Raw genomic sequence first — 17,441 nt, 5'->3', positions numbered from 1 at the left:
TGGAATCCCTATTTTCCCCTTATAAAAATACTAATGCCTATTTACATCTCTTCGTGATCCTTGTTCCAGATTTGTTCGGTGCGGTTGGATGTGTATTTGGGCCTGTTTGGCTTCTAATTTTTAAAGATTTCTTTTTCGTTTTATTTTGTCTTTTGTATAGCACCTATGTGCTATGCACTAGGCAACTTATGAATTAATGAAATAATGAGTAATTGCTTTTATTGGTCTAAGGACAATGAATGGTATAATGCTATAAAAAGAATTAATTTTTCTTCATAGGGCATAAAGATCTGATCTATGGATGCCACCATTACAACAAAACCAACTGCCAACAATTCCTAGAACATTGCACTTAGTAGCCAGAATCTTTATAAAGATGTGTGAACATAAACCTCCCCACTAAGGTTCCTACCTCAGAACTGCTCAGCTCACCCCCCATCGACCTTCTCTCTAAATATTTACTATCGCCTACCTTACATCCAGGTGGGATAATGAGCAACCTGCTACTTGAGTCAGCAGAAGCCACTTAAACCTTTCTCAACATAATCATTTGCTACCAGGGTAGTGTGTTTCAGGCAAACATTGCTAGCCTATTACACCAACAGTTTAGCCAGTTGGTTAAGTTATTAACAAAAACACTCCTTAATTAAATTAATTGAACTGCTGCTACTTCAAATTGACAGCGGAGCAGTATTAGGAAACGGATGTCCCTGTTTAGCTAAAGCAACTACTGAACTTATTGTATATTTGGTGGAGACCATTGGAGAGTTTGCTGATAATTGTTTTTCAATTATTCGCAAGTTACACCACTGCACAGAATTCTACTGCCTGTGGAAGTAGTTACAATAGTTACAGCTTGAAACCAACTTATTTCTTCTGTTTTTATACTGACATAGAAAGTTAGTTCTAGATACCTACACAAAGACTCCCAAGAGCTTCTACACAACCAACGAAAGTCACAAAGTCAATAATTCCAGAGTCAATCTGATACGTTCCCAACCTAGGGAAATTGGTGGTTTGTTTCAATAGTCTTTCCTCCAATAATTATAAACTGTAATTAATCATTAAACAACTGCATAGCATATTACATTTTATATGATGAACCAAATCATTGTTTGGTACATCAAACAACATAATAATTGTACATTATCTTCTAAATGGTACTACAGATGCAAATTGAAAATAATAACTTGGTTTAATGGGAATGGTGTATTAACAATAATTCTTGTATATTTTCCTCATGTATGTTTCTAATAAATGCTTGAGTTTACTGTGCACCTAAAAACTGTGAAAGCTTCCTTCAGATGTTGAGAAATACTACAAAAGTCACAAATAATTAGGGGCCAATCCTGCAAACATTCAGGCCCCAATGACTTCATGAGGACAAACTCCTGCACCCTCATGAGTCCCCTGACTTCAATACAGCTCCTCATGGGCGCAGAAGTACAGTATCTGGGTCTTACTATGACACATAGGTCCCAATGGGAAGTTTTGTGAGTGAGTGCTATAATGCAGAATCAGACCCATAGTGCTTAATATCAGGTGTAGTTCCACAGTAGTAAGTACTATACTCAGTAGCTGGCATTTGCAACATCAGATCCTAGATGGTGGTCTAGTTACAGTTCAGCACACAGAAGTCCTACTGACTTTAATGGAAGTTTGATGTGCAGAGTAATGATAGGATTCTCTCTCTTAAGGTGTTGGAACCAGTCACTACCATTTCCTTTTAATGAAGAATTAAGAAGTGAATGAATTCATATTCATGTTTGATTTCAACTATGCCTCCTAGCCAATCTTGTAAAACACCTAAGTGCTGACAAAGCAACGTATAGTCCTGAAATAAAAGAATCTTTCAGCATTATGTAGGATTATTTTTATGCCACTTCATTTTCAAAATTTCCAGCCAAAAATAATGGAAAGCACTAATCCCTACAAATTGCATGGAAGTGCATCATGAATCACAATCGGAGGGTATCCAATCAATAGTGTGACTGGTCACTTTCTCCTACAGTTATGGAAATCTCTTCCATGGTGAATTAGGAAAGCTAGAATTTCCAGGATTGCTAAAGTGATACCATTAACATCAGAGGTCTGTATGCAAGGCATCGTGTACCAGATCCAAATTTCACAGCAAAATCCAAATTCAAAAATTTAGGCTTTGTTTAATTAAGTATGAAAATAAATAATACATAATTACAGTACATCTTCCATTACTTATTTTGCTATTAAATTCTGCTTACTGTATTCTAGCCCTAAATTTTCAATAAGCTGGCAGAGATGAGGATGGAGGTTTTTGAAACTGAAGACATGGGGTATTTGGAAAGTCAAGGGAGATGACTTACGATTGTGCAATAAGCACATTAGCTCAATTTCCATTAAAATGACCAGCAATGGAATGGTTAAAGATGATGATATTTACTTATATTGTCATATTTATGTTTCAAGTCAACAGCCTCTTTGGGGGAGGGTCCATCTTTTTGTTCTATGTTTGTACAGTGTCTAACGCAATGGGGTCCTGGTCCATCACTGAGGCCCTTAGGGATTACTGCAATACAACAGCCCATTGAGGTGAATGAGACAGTTCTTAGTCAGGAAGACAACATTGCTCCAATTTATATTCATCCATATTTGGAAGGGGATTTTTTCAATCATAAATAAAAAAACCCACTAGCACTTACGTATTTTATTGAGATTTATAAAAAAATACTAAAGAAAAGGGTGCCTAACTCATACACCATCCATAAATGAAAGCTTAAATTTCTGTAGCAAAGGGTGAATTCCATAGCTGTGGGATCATGGAATTCAGGGGGCCCTAATTATACTAGGCAAGAGTCGGTTAGGGTGGATGATTATAAAGCTAAAGCAAAGTTGAGGAGTTTGAAAACCACAAAAGCAAGTTATTGCTTGTCAACTCTAATAGATTGAAAATTATTTCTGTGTTGAATCCTTGAAAAAAAGGTTTAAACCAGCGATGACATAATGAAAAAAAAAATTTTTTTTCATGTCTCGTCAGCATTTTCATACTGTGATGGAACTTTGAAAGTTCTTTGCTGCTGCTTTCTCAGGTTTTCCAGTGATGAGATTTTAGGGGTAGGGCTCACATGAATCTATTCAAGTGTTGGTTTGGAGGTGAATTACTGTTCAAGGGAGCAGACTTAGTGAGGAAACGGAGTGATGTGACTGAATAGATAAGAACCAGATTATCACTGGCTCCTTCAGAGGTGTATAAGACTCAGAGAGGGAGCAAAGAACATTCCCCATGAAATAGGGGCCAATCAGAGTGGCAGTCCCTGTGTTCTTCTGGATTTACAGGCTGCATTTCTCCAGAGATCCCATTGGTGCACGTTACCTCCAAAACCTTATTGTAGAGAAGGCTAGGAGCTTCAGGAGCTCCTGCTATGGCAGTAAACTCTACATCTTCCCCCATGTGAGAAGAAGGATGGTCCTGTGGTAAAGGCATTGGATTGGAGCTCAGGAGATCTAGGCTAAATTCCTGACTCTTCCACAGATTCCCTCTGGGTTACTTTGAGTAAGATACTTAGGATCTATGACCCAACAAAGAACATAAAAACGTAAGAACGGCCACACTGGGTCAGACCAAAGGTCCATCCAGCCCAGCATCCCATCCTCCGACAGTAGACAATGCCAGGTGCCCCAGAGGGAATGAACAGAACAGGTAATCATCAAATGATCCATTCCCAAGCACATTTAACTTTAAACATGCAAGTGGTCCCATTTATTTCAATAGGAGTACTCACATGCTTAAGGTTAAGCCCATACCTAAGTGTTTTGCTAGATCAGATCCTTAATTTTTCTGCATTTTCCAGTTCCCCTTCTATAAAGTGGGGATATTAACATTTCCTTTGTCTATCTTGTCTATTTAGATTGCAAGACCTCTGAATCACAGACTGTCTCCTACTACATGTCTGAACAGCACCTAACACAATGGGGCCCTGATTGTGGTTGAGGCCCCCAGGTGCTATTGTAGTACCAAGAATAAACAATATGTCCCATAAAGATTTCAGTGCTATTTGTGAAAGAACAGATTTGATTTTCTGACTGACTGAAATCTTGTCATGCAATTTTTTTGCATTATCCTTTCCAATTCAACACAATCTATTGGTAGTTATAAAATGTCCTCATCTTTAAAAACAACAATTAACAACATCTTGATGACAGCAAGGACTTAACGATATAACTATAGAAATATTGTTACAAAGGGCAAAAAACAACAAAATGAAGGACTGGCCTCATATTCAGGACAAGCAAGCAAGATCACTCATGGATTATCTTTAAATTACTTTTTTAACACATCGTTTCTCAATTGTCTCTCTAGCCCTTAGCATCTGGATCTTGTTTAAAGTAGAAATTGGGCTCTTAGATAGGATTTTTAGTTGCTGATGACTAGTTTTATGAAAAGATGTCTGCTGCACTGAGAGAGAATACACACACTAAATTTATGGACTTATTCAAACATATTAGAGGCTGCCTGACATATATCAAATAACTTTCCAGTAATAACCACAAACACACAGAGGAGCACAAGTGGAATTATCTACTCCCTGCTATGGTTTCTGGAGCTCAACCAGAAACTCAAATAAGAATCAACTATCATATTACTCAAGTTAAGCATGTTGGGGAACATTCTACAGTCAGCCTGCAATCTCACATAAATTAGTTTCTATCTGCAAATATTAGGAAGGTGTTTGGATATTGCACATATAAAATAAGAGGACATTTAAGTTCACAGTAAAGAAATACAAACATGCATTTTCACACATTTCAGAAGTTGCTTATCACAATAATTAATTAAATGCATTTTGTGATGGAACTGCAAAACAAGGGACTGCGGTTCACCATTCCCGGACAATGGGAACTGTACGACCCGCCAGGGGCTTACCCTGAACAAGCCATGAACCAAGTTTGGGAACCACTGTCCTAGGGGCTTGGGCTACAGAGTGGCCTCAATAATTAGAATTTTAAGTAGCGTCAGAATGCTCTAAATATATGGTTATATTCAGATCCCACAGGAATGGAGTTCCTGATTTAGATTTTGTGTTCTGTCTCATGCAAATATTTTCTACCTGAATAAACTGTTTTCCATCATGTGATTATCACCTCTAAGCGTATGTCTACACTGCAATTAAAAACCTGTGGCTGGCTCATGCCAGCTGACTTGGGCTTGCGGGGCTTGGGTTAAGGGACTGTTTTGTGGTGCAGTAGTTCAGGCTCAGGCTGGAGCCTGGAATCCAGGACCCTGCAAGATGGGAGGGTCCACAGGTCAGGCTGCAGCCCGAGCCTGAACATCTACACTGCAACTAAACAGCCCTTTAGCCAAAATCAGCTGGCATGGGCCAGCCGTGGATGTCTAACTGCAATGTAGACATACCCTAAGAGTGCTGCTCATCTGAGAATCTTCTATCATTCTTATAACAAATTCATTTATTTTCTTTGGCTCATTTTATCCATTTTGGTCACGCTGTAGTCTTAACACTTATGTACTGTATGCATCAACCCTATAATTTTATTAAGTAGCTATTTATATCTAGTGCAGTTATAAATATCTTGCTGCATTTCAAATAAAAAAGACACTATATCTGGTTTGCTTATCATTTTACCACAACTGAGTGTCTTCGTACTCTGTCAGTGTACAAAAAAATACATTTATGCCAAAAGTACATTCTGGACAGCACATCTTACGGCAACCATACATTTATACAGTACATTAAGAAGTTTCTGTCTCAGTTTTGCCATACTTTTCAGAGCTTATTTCAGACCCTTCTGTTAAATGTGTGTTGCTATAGTATATTAATGTTTATAATAAAGACAACTTACTGGAGGTCCGGTTTCCCCTTTTGGCCCTCTTGTATTCTCCATTTCAAACATTTTGTTAAGATCTTCATAATCATAACTGTAACTTTCAACATCAAATTCATAACCGTTTTCTGCATCATAAGTCTCATCAGCATCAAATGCACCTTCCTCCCATGGATTGAGCTGATTATCCAAAGACAGGTCTACGGTAGCCCTGTATAGTGTGGTATTTAAGATTTGTTGCATTTCCAGGGGTTCACCTGAATGCTGCTTGGCCTTTACCTGTGTTTTCGCATCTTTGATCTTACTCTGTCTTACAGGAGAAATGAGGGGGGGCTCACTTTTTCCGCCTGCATCTTCTGTGGCATTATCTGAACTATTTTGAGGTGATCCCAGGGTTTTTTTGGTGCCATTCCTCTTTTTGATCAAGCCCTGTTGATGAATTGACAGACTGAAGTTTTCCTGGACACTTGCTTCAGGTCTAATTGTTGTGGACTGAGGTTCAGATTTTGCAAGCTCCGATGGAGTAACAGTTCTTAATGCTAAGGATTCAGGTAGGGAATGGACTGGTGCAGTGTTGTTAATAGGAAGGTTTAATGCTTCTTTCTGTGTGTAAAATGATTTATGTTCAGATTGGGTGTTGTCACCAAACTGTTTGCTTGGAAAGTTTACAGACACCCCAGCTGATGTGTCGGGAGGTGCTGGCAGAGATCGGTATGTTTCAGCTTGGCGACATTGCTGTTTTACATATTTACAATAGTTTGCAGAGGCTTGTGCAGAGGGGATAATATCCAGTTGACATATTACTCCTTCAAAGCTGACAGACTGAGAGTTCATCCGTCCTAAGGTAAACAAACCATCCAAATCAAATATCTGTACTTTAGAAAGTGTTTCCCTGCTGTAATATTTCTTTCCACACTCAGCAAACATTGAGACTGTCTTGTCTCTAATGTCAATAGCAAATGAATGCCATTGTTCATCATGAATACTGTAATCAAAATATACAGACTGCTTCCCTCCAATGTATACCACTACCTTCCTTGGTAGCAACTGTACACCAAATAGCAGTCTGTTTTTGTTTCTAATACTGAAAAGAAAAGCATTGTTTACTCTATAAGAGTGTAGCCCAATCAATAATGTGAATTGATTCCCTAGACTTGATGGTATGACTTGAGTGATAGGGGATTCAATGTGTGCATCTCTGGTTAAAACAACGCCTGATGCTGTTAAGTGAACCCCCTGAGGTAATGGAACAGATGACAAGGGCATTGTAGACACTGTTGATGGATGTTGTATGTCTTTCCCACCAAGGCCTAACTGGTGAAGAACATCTATGCCTGCAAAAGAAACAAAAAGGGGGGGGGATGTATTATTGTTTTGTTTCATGCATATGCTCATAAATTGATTTATATTCATATATAGCATATAGACACACACACACACACACCCTAATATCAATACCAGCATCTGAATAAAATTATATTTCACAGAATGTCACTAAATCCCAAAGTAAGATGCATCAGTCAGTGATTTAAACGGAGAGCAGAAACCTGACTAAAGTCAGCTAAACTGATGAACAAAACAATCCCCAACTTGCTTTTTAAAACCTAAGACCCCGCTTGTCTTCTCACTTGATTCACCCACAGGAGGTGCTATGAGGGGAGGAATCTGTGTGATGATTCCTCCATAGAGACACCCCCCACACACCAGGCACATCATTATCCTATGGTGGAGGGGAGCTGCCCTCTCCGCAAAAGTCCCACTCCCAAATTTGACAAGAATTGAGGCAAAGAGTACCCATGCTTCCACTTTGGTTCTGGCCTCCTACGCTCCCCTGGCTTCGACAGAATGACCCCACTGCAGGCATGTTGCCAAGGCCTCTCCCCAGCCATAACTCCGGCTGCTGTATAACATGGAGATTGAGAACTGTCCATGTACATTTATTCCCAGTACTACAATGGGATTACAATTTGGTGAGAACACTATCACAGCACTCTACACTCCAACAAGCTCCCAAAACTTAAAACATGGAGCAGCTAATTTACAAAATGGAATAGTTCCCAATTCCCGTCCTCTCTCTGTTTTCCAACAGACTGAAAGCAGAATCCCCACTTACTCTAAATTCACATCATCACTACTAATCTGCAACTTTCAAGCTGGCAAGAGGTCATGTATTACTTACATACCACCACAGTAACCACCTGGCATAAATAGCATTATTGAAAACACAAGGTATAATTTTGTTTAAAGACAGATGACCAGCATATTAGCACAGCAACAGCTCACCAAGTACCATAAGGGAACCTCCGGTTAGGCAGAGAGGTAAGCCTGACAGCGGAGATATTGAGTGTATTGTGGATATGCTGCATTTGGTATGTGAGGAACAGAGCTGCTGCCATTCCATCAGGGTGCCCCACCCACCACGCAGTAATGAGGCTGGCTTTGAAGGAATGGGCTAGCCCTCAGTTGCAGATATCTGTGCCATGGGACAGTCAGAGGAAGAGGAAAATAAAGGTTTCCCCAGAGGGACGAAGGGTGATGGGCTCAATGACAACGTTTGTACTCCTCTTCCTCTGCTGAGTTTACTTGTAAAGGGCATAGAGGAGGTAAGCCATGAAAAAGCAGTCTGACCATGCAAAGGAGGAATAGGCCAGGTGAGGGAGGGGAATCAGCAGGACAAAAGTGCCAGTGCTCTCCAATGTTTGGCTCTTAGGCTAAAAAGTCCCCATCCTGCCCCCATCCTTTCTGTTAATCAAGAAGCTGCAGCTATACAGAAATGATTTAAACTAGGATTGTATTATAGCGGAAGAGAGAAAAATGTTGTAATCCATTAACATGTAGCACTCATGAGATTGCTGCTACAACTGTGTGGATCACTTCACTTCAGAAGGATCATTGCTGTACAAACTAGTTTTGGCCCTGAGTGGGGAATAAAAGCCTATTTCCTCCAAGAGGGTGAATATATTCTGATCAATTAATAGAGATGAGAGAGTTGGCCTCTGGTTGGATTTCTTTGGTATCCAACAGCGGGACCCAGCTATTACTCCTGACTGGGGAGAGATTAGCATTTTCCATCGTATTTTGGCAGAGGGTACCTTGTGCTATGTAATTTGTGTTTGCATTATGTAAATAAAGTTGAGGCTTTTTAACTATTAAGTGGTTTAAATGAAATTGGGAGTGGCCAGTGGAGGCTAAGGATTTCTGCCAAGGTTAAGGGAGTGGAGGCACAGCTACAAATAAAATGAAAAGACAGCAATTGAAACAAATGGATATTCACAATATTAGATTTCCTTTTCCAGCTCTCCCACTTTCTGTTTACTGAGCATATTAGTAGCAAATGTTAAGAATAGACACATCTTGGCTCAGTTTCTATAGAAAATACAAAAAAGCTGGAGATTTCCTTGGAAGTATTTTAAAAATTGGAACCAAAAGCATAAACCTGAGTGCACTGTACAGCTTGAAAATTAATTACACACCTTGCAGTGGTTCTAGTCATGTTAGAGAGTTTGCAGTAGTGCCAAGCTTGTACTGGCAGGTAGCCAACACAGACCGGGACAACAGAAAGCATATCTTTGGAGAAAATCTTAGATACCTAACAATTTCTCAGGATGCCACAAAGTAATTACCGTATATACTCGTTCATAAGCCGAATATTTTTAGTAAAAAAGTGACCCATCAAAGAGTGGGGGTCGGCTTATAAATAGGTCTACACCAAAATTTGATGATTTTAAACTCTATGGAATCATTGAATTGAATATCTAATACACTGTTATTTTGTTTACCTGGAGGGTCTGTAGGCATGGAGCCCCTCAGCTCCCTGTGGCCGTGGTTCGCCGTTCCCAGCCAATGGGAGCTGCGAGAAGTGGCGCCACTGGGAGCTGAGGCGCTCCGTGCCTGTGAACGCTCCAGGTAAACAAAACGTCTAGGCCCACTAGCGGCTTACCCTAACGGGCCAGGAGCCAAAGTTTGCCAACCCCTGAAATATAGGGTTGGCTTATGAAAGGGTCTTATAGTTTTTGCTATTTTTACCTATCCATCTTGGGGGGTCAGCGTATAAACGAACGGGCTAATGAACGAGTACACCTTTACCTTGATATAACGCTGTCTTCAAGAGCCAAAAAATCTTACCACGTTATAGTTGAAACCGTGTTATATCGAACTTACTTTGATCCATCAGAGTGCGCAGCCCCGCCCCCCCAGAGCACTGCTTTACCGCGTTATATCCGAATTCGTGTTATATCGGGTCACGTTATATTGGGGTAGATGTGTATATATGGTAATTTATCCAGGCTGTATTTTAATCCATCATAAACTAATAGCAAATATTTGGTTGCTATGCAACTGCCAAATTTAATGCATCTGGTAATGAAAAATCATGATTTGCCCTGGGCTAGATTCTGCTTAGTCATGACATGTGTGCACAGGGGAAAGAAGTACTTGAATTGCTCTTGCAAAGACCAGGTAAAATTATAGCTCCTATGCTCTGGGGAGTGCAGGTGCTCCCCTGAGGAAATCACACCCCGAAGGAGGCAGCAGCCATGGCCCTGAACCCTCTATGCACTGGCCAGCTGAGGTGGTTGGCTGCACAAGATGGAACAAATTGCACCCTACAAAAGGTTTGGTGCTACCCCCAGGGGCAGTGTCCTCCTAATTCCAGGCTGTGCCTAAATGGCACATTTTAACTCTATAAACACCTTATGTTTGTGATGGATTGTGTTTGTGTTTGCAAAACGACACTCGTAAGTATGGACTTTGTCAGAAGGATCAGAGTTGAAGGATAAATCAGAGATGGCTCAAACAAACTGGGCTATTAAGTATTTTTTTTAATCATTGTACATTAAAAATACTGTACCTCCCTCTGAAGTAATAACAAAACTGCCCAAAGTCAGGCAGTTCAAATGTAAAGATGACGTGGATGGACTTAATACAATCCTATCGCCTTTAGAAATACAGTGCAGGAAGAAGGCCCTCAGTAACCTAGCTAAGAGCTTCCCTCTTAAAAATGCATCAGCACAGTATTGTCACAGAGCTTGATTGTGTCAGTTACACTTAGCCCAGAGAAAGGGGCAGCAGTGCTGTGAGGTGCCACATTACCCTAGGGAGACACTAGGAGGCACTGTGCTTCAAAGAGCCAGAATGTCTTCCAGAGCTTAGAGGCTACTTGTCTGCTGCTACACTCCTTAGCTGGGTGCAGTATACTCCCCGCAGGGCAGCCAGCCTGCTCCATTGGCCAGTGCATGTTGTGTTTGGCATGGGGAGGGAAAAATGAAGCTCTGGCCCTGGCTTCTTTAGGGTACTGTGCACCACCAAAGGAGTAGGTCCAGAGTGCAGGGATTACAATGCTATCTGGCCCTTGCATGGGCTGTGGAAGGGGGACCACAGCTCCTTATATGACCCAATCCCACTATTGTGCACCCATTTAAGAACCAGGCAGAATCTGGCCCATAATGGTTGACTAGATAGCTCAGAGGATTTGTAATAGGATATAGACCCTTTCATCCCCAGATCAATGACCAAAAGTTATTACACTGGCTATTCGGTGACCTGTGGGAATGAGTTTTGTGGTCTTAACAGTTCAGTACACGTGCCCAAATCACAAAAATCATCACTACAACTGGAACCTAACAGGTGAAGAACTGAAGAGCCATGGAATTTGAGCTGCACTCCCACCTCTAGAGTTTATCCTTCTAGCTGGTTGTTGTGATACATTGGGGGGAGGTAGTATGGGAAGACTATTTGGTGAATGAATCAAAGATTTCAGTTTACAGAGCTTTAAAAGAAATTATGAATAAATAAGTTAATGAGCAGCAGTCATTTTGCATATTAAATAGAGAAAGGTCTAAGATGGCAAGCCTCCTGTGACTGCAAAGCTCCAAGTTACATATCCTTATCCATCAACATGAGTACTGTATCCTTGCAGTGTTTTTATCCTTATGATTTCTAAAATAAATAATATTCATTTTCATTTCATGGCATTTTTCTCAATAAACTGTATGGGTGGAAATGTCATTGGTTGTCATTTAAACAAGTGAGAAGAGTAAACATGGACATCACAGTAGAGGTGAGCTAAAAGGTGGACTGTTTGCTGAGACACTTGAAATCTGCAGCACACAAACTTTCTAAAGTCAGCATGAATGGGAGTGAAAATCGTGTTAGTATCTGTGCCGACAACTGTAGAGAAATTGTGCTCAATTCTTGGTTCCTCATTCTGTTTATTTTGAAAAGTACCCGATGTCCCAAGAGTTTTTAGAAGCTATTCTCTTAGTTTGCTGAGACACAAAAGCAGGATAAATTTAGTTTTTCTTGTTTCAAAGAATGTAAAAAAGAATCTCTCTAATTCCATCATAAAAGAATAATGGAAAAAAGAAAAGAACCAAAGATCCTCATGAAAAAGAAAGCATAAATGCTTTTTACACCCGCAATATACTAGTTTCCTCTGAACAAGTGACAGCTCAGGAGAGGGCTAAACACAAAGCAAGCGCAGAATGAAAAAAAAAGACACAAAAGATTAAGTAGCAACAAATCACCCCAACTATACTGCCATACTTACACTGGCTATGTCCTAACACGCAGCTACAAACTGGGTATTTGATTTCTGGTCAGGTGTGTGGGTTCTTTGGTCGCTTTTGAATACATTAAGTTTGGTTTTAGCTTTCAAAATTCATCATGGGTTTTAGGAACATGTAATCCTCTGAACTCTTTCCCCATTATGAAAGCCATTATTTTTCTATACCCATTGAAGGTCAGTTGTTTTCCCTTATGTATCTCTGCACATCATCTGTCTTCACTTACTCTTTTACCCGGTAAATAAGAGCATATTTGTCACAAATTGCTATGGCTTTTGCAGCCTGATGCTTTTCTCCTTCTTCCCTAATGCCCTGCAAAATTCATTAAGTTTTTCCATCATTGGAGGGCCGGGAGGGGTGGGGGGGGATGGGACGGGGGAAGGTGGAATAAACTTTGGCTCTGTCTCTTCCCTATCCCTTTGTGGCACCATCCACCAAAGTAGTGAAGACCACTGAAAAACCAACAGCCCCTCCCCCCCAGTTTTTGGCCACTGAAAACTGCAAAATTTAAAGTTCTTTGTGTTTTTCATCTAAAACCTCAACAAATTGCCAGAAATGGATGTTAACATGTCAAAATGTAAACATCCACCAAAAAGCCATTTTCCACTGAAAAATACATTGCCAGAAATTTTTCAACCAGCTCTAGGCACCGCACTGGGAGTCAGGTGACCTGGATGCCCAGTTCACCAGCAGATATGTAATCATAACAGCCACAAATAATGACAGCACAAGAGACTGAAACTGTACTGTTGTGTGGCAACAGTGACATATAAACTGCAGCAATCACTATGTAGCATTGTCAGGATACAGCACCCTGATTGTTTTATGGCTCTGCATTTCCATCCTATCTTCAGGAGGGCTGGCACATTTTGTATAGTGGGGGTGCTGAGAGCCATTGAACCAAATTGTAAACCCTGGGTATGATGAAACCACTTTAAGCCAGGGGGTGTATCAGCACCCCCAGCACCCTTAGGTCAAAAACCTATGCCTAACTTATCTCTTTTTGCTATCCCTGCCACTCGTGACAGCTGTGAGGATGATAGGGTGACCAGATGTCCCAATTTTATAGAGACAGTCCCGATTTTTGGGTCTTTTTCTTATATAGTCTCCTATTACCCCCCACCCCTGTCCTGATTTTTCACATTTGCTGTCCGGTCACCCTAGAGGACGAGCTACTTGCAGTGTCCTCCCCACTTCAGTCCTCCTAGGATGCAGGAATATACCCTTCTAGCTGTTTGGTCAACTCTGCAGAGGGTAAATGTGACTGGCTAGCTCAACATCACTGTGCAAGTCCAGTTGCTAAGCACTCCCTATGCTGCGTCGGGTTTTAGTTAACATGGGGAGCACTCCTCTGACTGATGCTTGAGACCCAGCGGAATAAGTAGAGCAGTGAGTACTAATTAAACCTGTGAGCTGTGCATGCAGAGTTCCCTAGACTGACTTGTGGTTTAGCCCCATACAGACAAGGACATTTACACAATGCATTGCTTCTCAAGCAATGTGTGCATAGCTGCCTTGTAAGAACAAGAGAGGAGGCAATGCATATTAATTACTCCACCCAGCAACATGATGTTTGGCAGAATAACTACCAATATAACCTCTCCTTTCAACATATCAATCAGAAACCAAGTACCAAGATATTCTTAATGGGTGGCATTTAATCTTTGGCAAACTCCCTAGATAATTCTGTGAGCAGCTTAGTACTGTCTCTGGATCTGCTATGTAGTTCGACAGAGGTATAGGCTGCTGAACTGTCTGACTTTTTGCTGATTCTTTCTTTGACTTTCTTTTGATTTTGAGAAATCTAAGCAATTTTCTCTTTCACAATACAGTTCCTCACAAGTCATTCTGCAATCTACCCTATATTTAAGCGACTTCTTAAAGAGAGATTTTTAGGAACTGAAATTTTGCAGACATGGGTATCTCAATATGTCCTGATGCCTTTTCTTATTTAAAATAACCCACATGTTTTAAATCAGAAAACTTTTATAAATAGTGACTTTGTATGCATAACTACTTTTTACAGCCTTTTCTATTACTATCTCCAAGAACCACATGCTAGGCGAAATTCATGCTGGTGCAGGTTGCCATCGCAAGGCCAAGTGTATTATTTTGGTCCCAACTAAGCCCTTAATATAGGACTTAAATAGAACTGAAGTGTTGCATAGGACATCTGCTTTAGGGGGAATTTTCATTTAAGGAGATTTCCCATTGAGTTACATAGAACGGGATATCAGCTACAAAGGGGGTAATGTCTACAAGAGTGTAATGATAGCTGTAGCAAGATTTCTTCATGAAACATGTTATAAAAGAAATTCAAATGTAAAAATGTTAAGTTTGTTACCTAAACCAAAAAAAAATATGGGCTTCAGAATTAAGGATCAGGCTCTGAATAAGTGGTCACAATAAGCTTCAGTAGAAGAACAATAATGTGTTCTCTTGTGCCTAAGTAATGATGTTATTCTGAAAACTTCCATACATTTGATGGGTTAAGTTACAACCTTCGCTATCTTTTAATGCAGTTTTGGGGGTTCTTTTCACATTGTGGTATGCGCTTAACAATTAATTCTATTAGAATGGTGTCCCTAGCTCTTTGCCAGAAGCTGGAATGGGCAACAGGGGATGGATCACTTGATGATACCTGTTCTGTTCATTCCCTCTGGGGTACTTGGCATTGACAGCTGTCAGAAGACAGGATACTGGGCTAGATGGACCTTTGGTCTGACCCAGTATGGCCATTCTTATGTTCATGTCCATAGAGGGGCAAACAAACACTTTTTGAAACTTCATTTGCTTATGTGGATGTGAAATATATGGAACATTTTCTTCTTCATACATCAGAATGGCTCCTCCGATCTGCTTTTTCCTCTAATCTAGGAGCATGAGCCTGGGGTAGAAAAATCGCATGATTCCAAATCACTCTGCCGCTGTATTTTATCTACATAGACTTCTAAGAACAGGAGTGTGTCCTAAGCTCTAGGCATCCTTGGCAATCATTTTAAACCCACCAATATAAACATAAAACCTGCAGCAACCTCCACTGTACACAGCAGTAATTAGATCAGGGGTTCTCAAACTGGGGGTCAGGACCCCTCAGGGGGTCGCAGAGTTATTACATGGGGGGGGTCGTGAAATGTCAGCCTCCAGCCCAAACTCTGCTTCACCTCCAGCATTTATAATGGTGTTAAATATATAAGAATGGGTTTTTAATTTATAAGGGGGGGTCAAACTCAGAGGCTTGCTATGTGAAAGGGGTCACCAATACAAAAGTTTGAGAACCACTGAATTAGATAGTACTTACAGCAAAGTAAAGGTGTGAAAACTAACTAATGATAGCTCCTCAGCAAAATCCCCTTCCCCAAATCCCTTGTAAAAGGTAAGCTTTTCAGTGTGCCCTAGGGATTAATAAACGTGGATGATTTCAGATCAAGTGGGAAGCAAGTTCCAAAGCCAAAAGGTTCTCAAATACTAGGCTGAGAGGGCTATACAAGTGGATAAATGGCAAGATAAAATGCCCTACTAACAACTCCTTCCCTGAAGCTCAAAGAGTGCCAGCTTGAGTGCTTCCACTGATCTTAGCTGTGGCAGTGTGGCAGAGAGACAAGCAGGGTGGGAAGTATGCAGGTCCAAGGCCAGTTAGGGTTTTATAGGCAGATCACAAAGCAAGAGTGTAACATGTTCAGCATGAAGCACACTCTGTACCTGCCATCTTCAGTCCCTGCATGGATTTAAGACCCAGCCCAAAGGTTGAAAAATCTGAAAATTAACAGTTAAGGGAACAAGACAATTCCCAACCACGAAATAATCTTTCCCAGGCAAAGCAGCCCTAAAACTGCTCAGGCAGCCAGTGCAGGATTTCCTCTTCATAGTGGCATTTCTGGGTAATGTAGAGCTGCAATAGTAGCTTCTACACAAGTGCCCTCCTGTACAAGGAGCATAGACAGGGCATTCCTTCACCTAACAAGCCCCAGCTGATAGAGCAGCCCCTCAGGGTATCAGGCTGCTTACAAGCACAGCAGAGGGCACATTTGCACCTCCTAATGATAGGAGCACTGTTCTGCTATAGCTGAGGAGCTAGTCCGGTAACTTTAAAACTCCTTTTCTGATATTTTGCCAATCTTCCCAGAAAATTTCCTCCTGGGGATGATATGTGGCACGTGAAATTTTGGGGGAACTTGGTATCTTTTGGAGAAGTTTGGAGAGGTTGGTTGAAAACTGGATATATAATGGGAAGCCAGCTTCATCCTTCACTGTAGCGGAGCTACCATCACTCCATAATGCCAAGCCCATCACTATTATTTCTTACCACTTCTGCTGCTTCAGGAAAAGTGGAAGCTGACTCCTTAAATCCACCCACCTTCCCTCCCTGTTCCTGTGGTGGCCCCTAACGTAGCTGGCCATGGGAGCAGTCCATGTACATATATGGCTGTAGGCTCAGTCTGCAAGGCCAAACTTTCTTTCTCTTCCATTGCAGAACTTGGCTCAGTTGAGAGTGGCACTAGGAAATTAGCAACATCCCAGGCAGCATATAGCATGCTGCAGGGGAGAAATAAACAAGAGTGGAGGAAAAAATTAAGAACAAGAAAGGAAAAGAAGAAACATACAGGAACAAAAAATGCAAGACAAAGAAGAAAACGAGAACAGAAAAATATTGCAACTGATAGGTAACAGTGCAAAGAAGTACATGGGGAGGAGGGTACTCAGCTGCTGATTCATCCCTACAGACTCCAGCACACTATAATCAGGAATCAGTCCTTTTCTTTAAAACGTATTCCAGTTGTTTGGCTTGGTTCTCTTTGTGGTGAGTCTAGTCACCAGCCAAGAGTGAACATTTATTTCAAAGGTGAAGTCATTTTGTGTGCCGCCTGGACAGTGAAGGGCAATTTACATGACAGGCACTCAGTGCTATCCATGACCTATTACTGGAAGCCAAAAATTACCATCCTGACACATTAACTTTCATCAATTTAGGATGCATGTTCCTCAGCTGTCTCTGATGTAACCCTTCACATCTGGCAGTCCCAGGACACCAAGCAGACCAAAACAAAACACCACCCTATT

General features: G+C 40.9%; 1 protein-coding gene across 1 annotated transcript in view; it reads right to left on the bottom strand.

Moving 5' to 3' along the window:
• Positions 1-17,441, bottom strand: part of COL24A1 (collagen type XXIV alpha 1 chain) — a gene marked incomplete at its 3' end in the record, with an annotated part of 230,410 nt that overhangs the window by 201,133 nt on the left and 11,836 nt on the right. The window contains 1 exon segment of the mRNA XM_034780084.1: positions 5,836-7,151. Within this exon segment, the coding sequence (XP_034635975.1) occupies positions 5,836-7,151 (1,316 nt within the window).

This window comes from Trachemys scripta, chromosome 8, assembly GCF_013100865.1.
Source record: "Trachemys scripta elegans isolate TJP31775 chromosome 8, CAS_Tse_1.0, whole genome shotgun sequence".
Taxonomy (NCBI): domain Eukaryota; kingdom Metazoa; phylum Chordata; order Testudines; family Emydidae; genus Trachemys; species Trachemys scripta.
The sequence above is the reverse complement of the archived record's forward strand: the minus strand, read 5'-3'. Positions and strand labels throughout refer to the sequence as shown.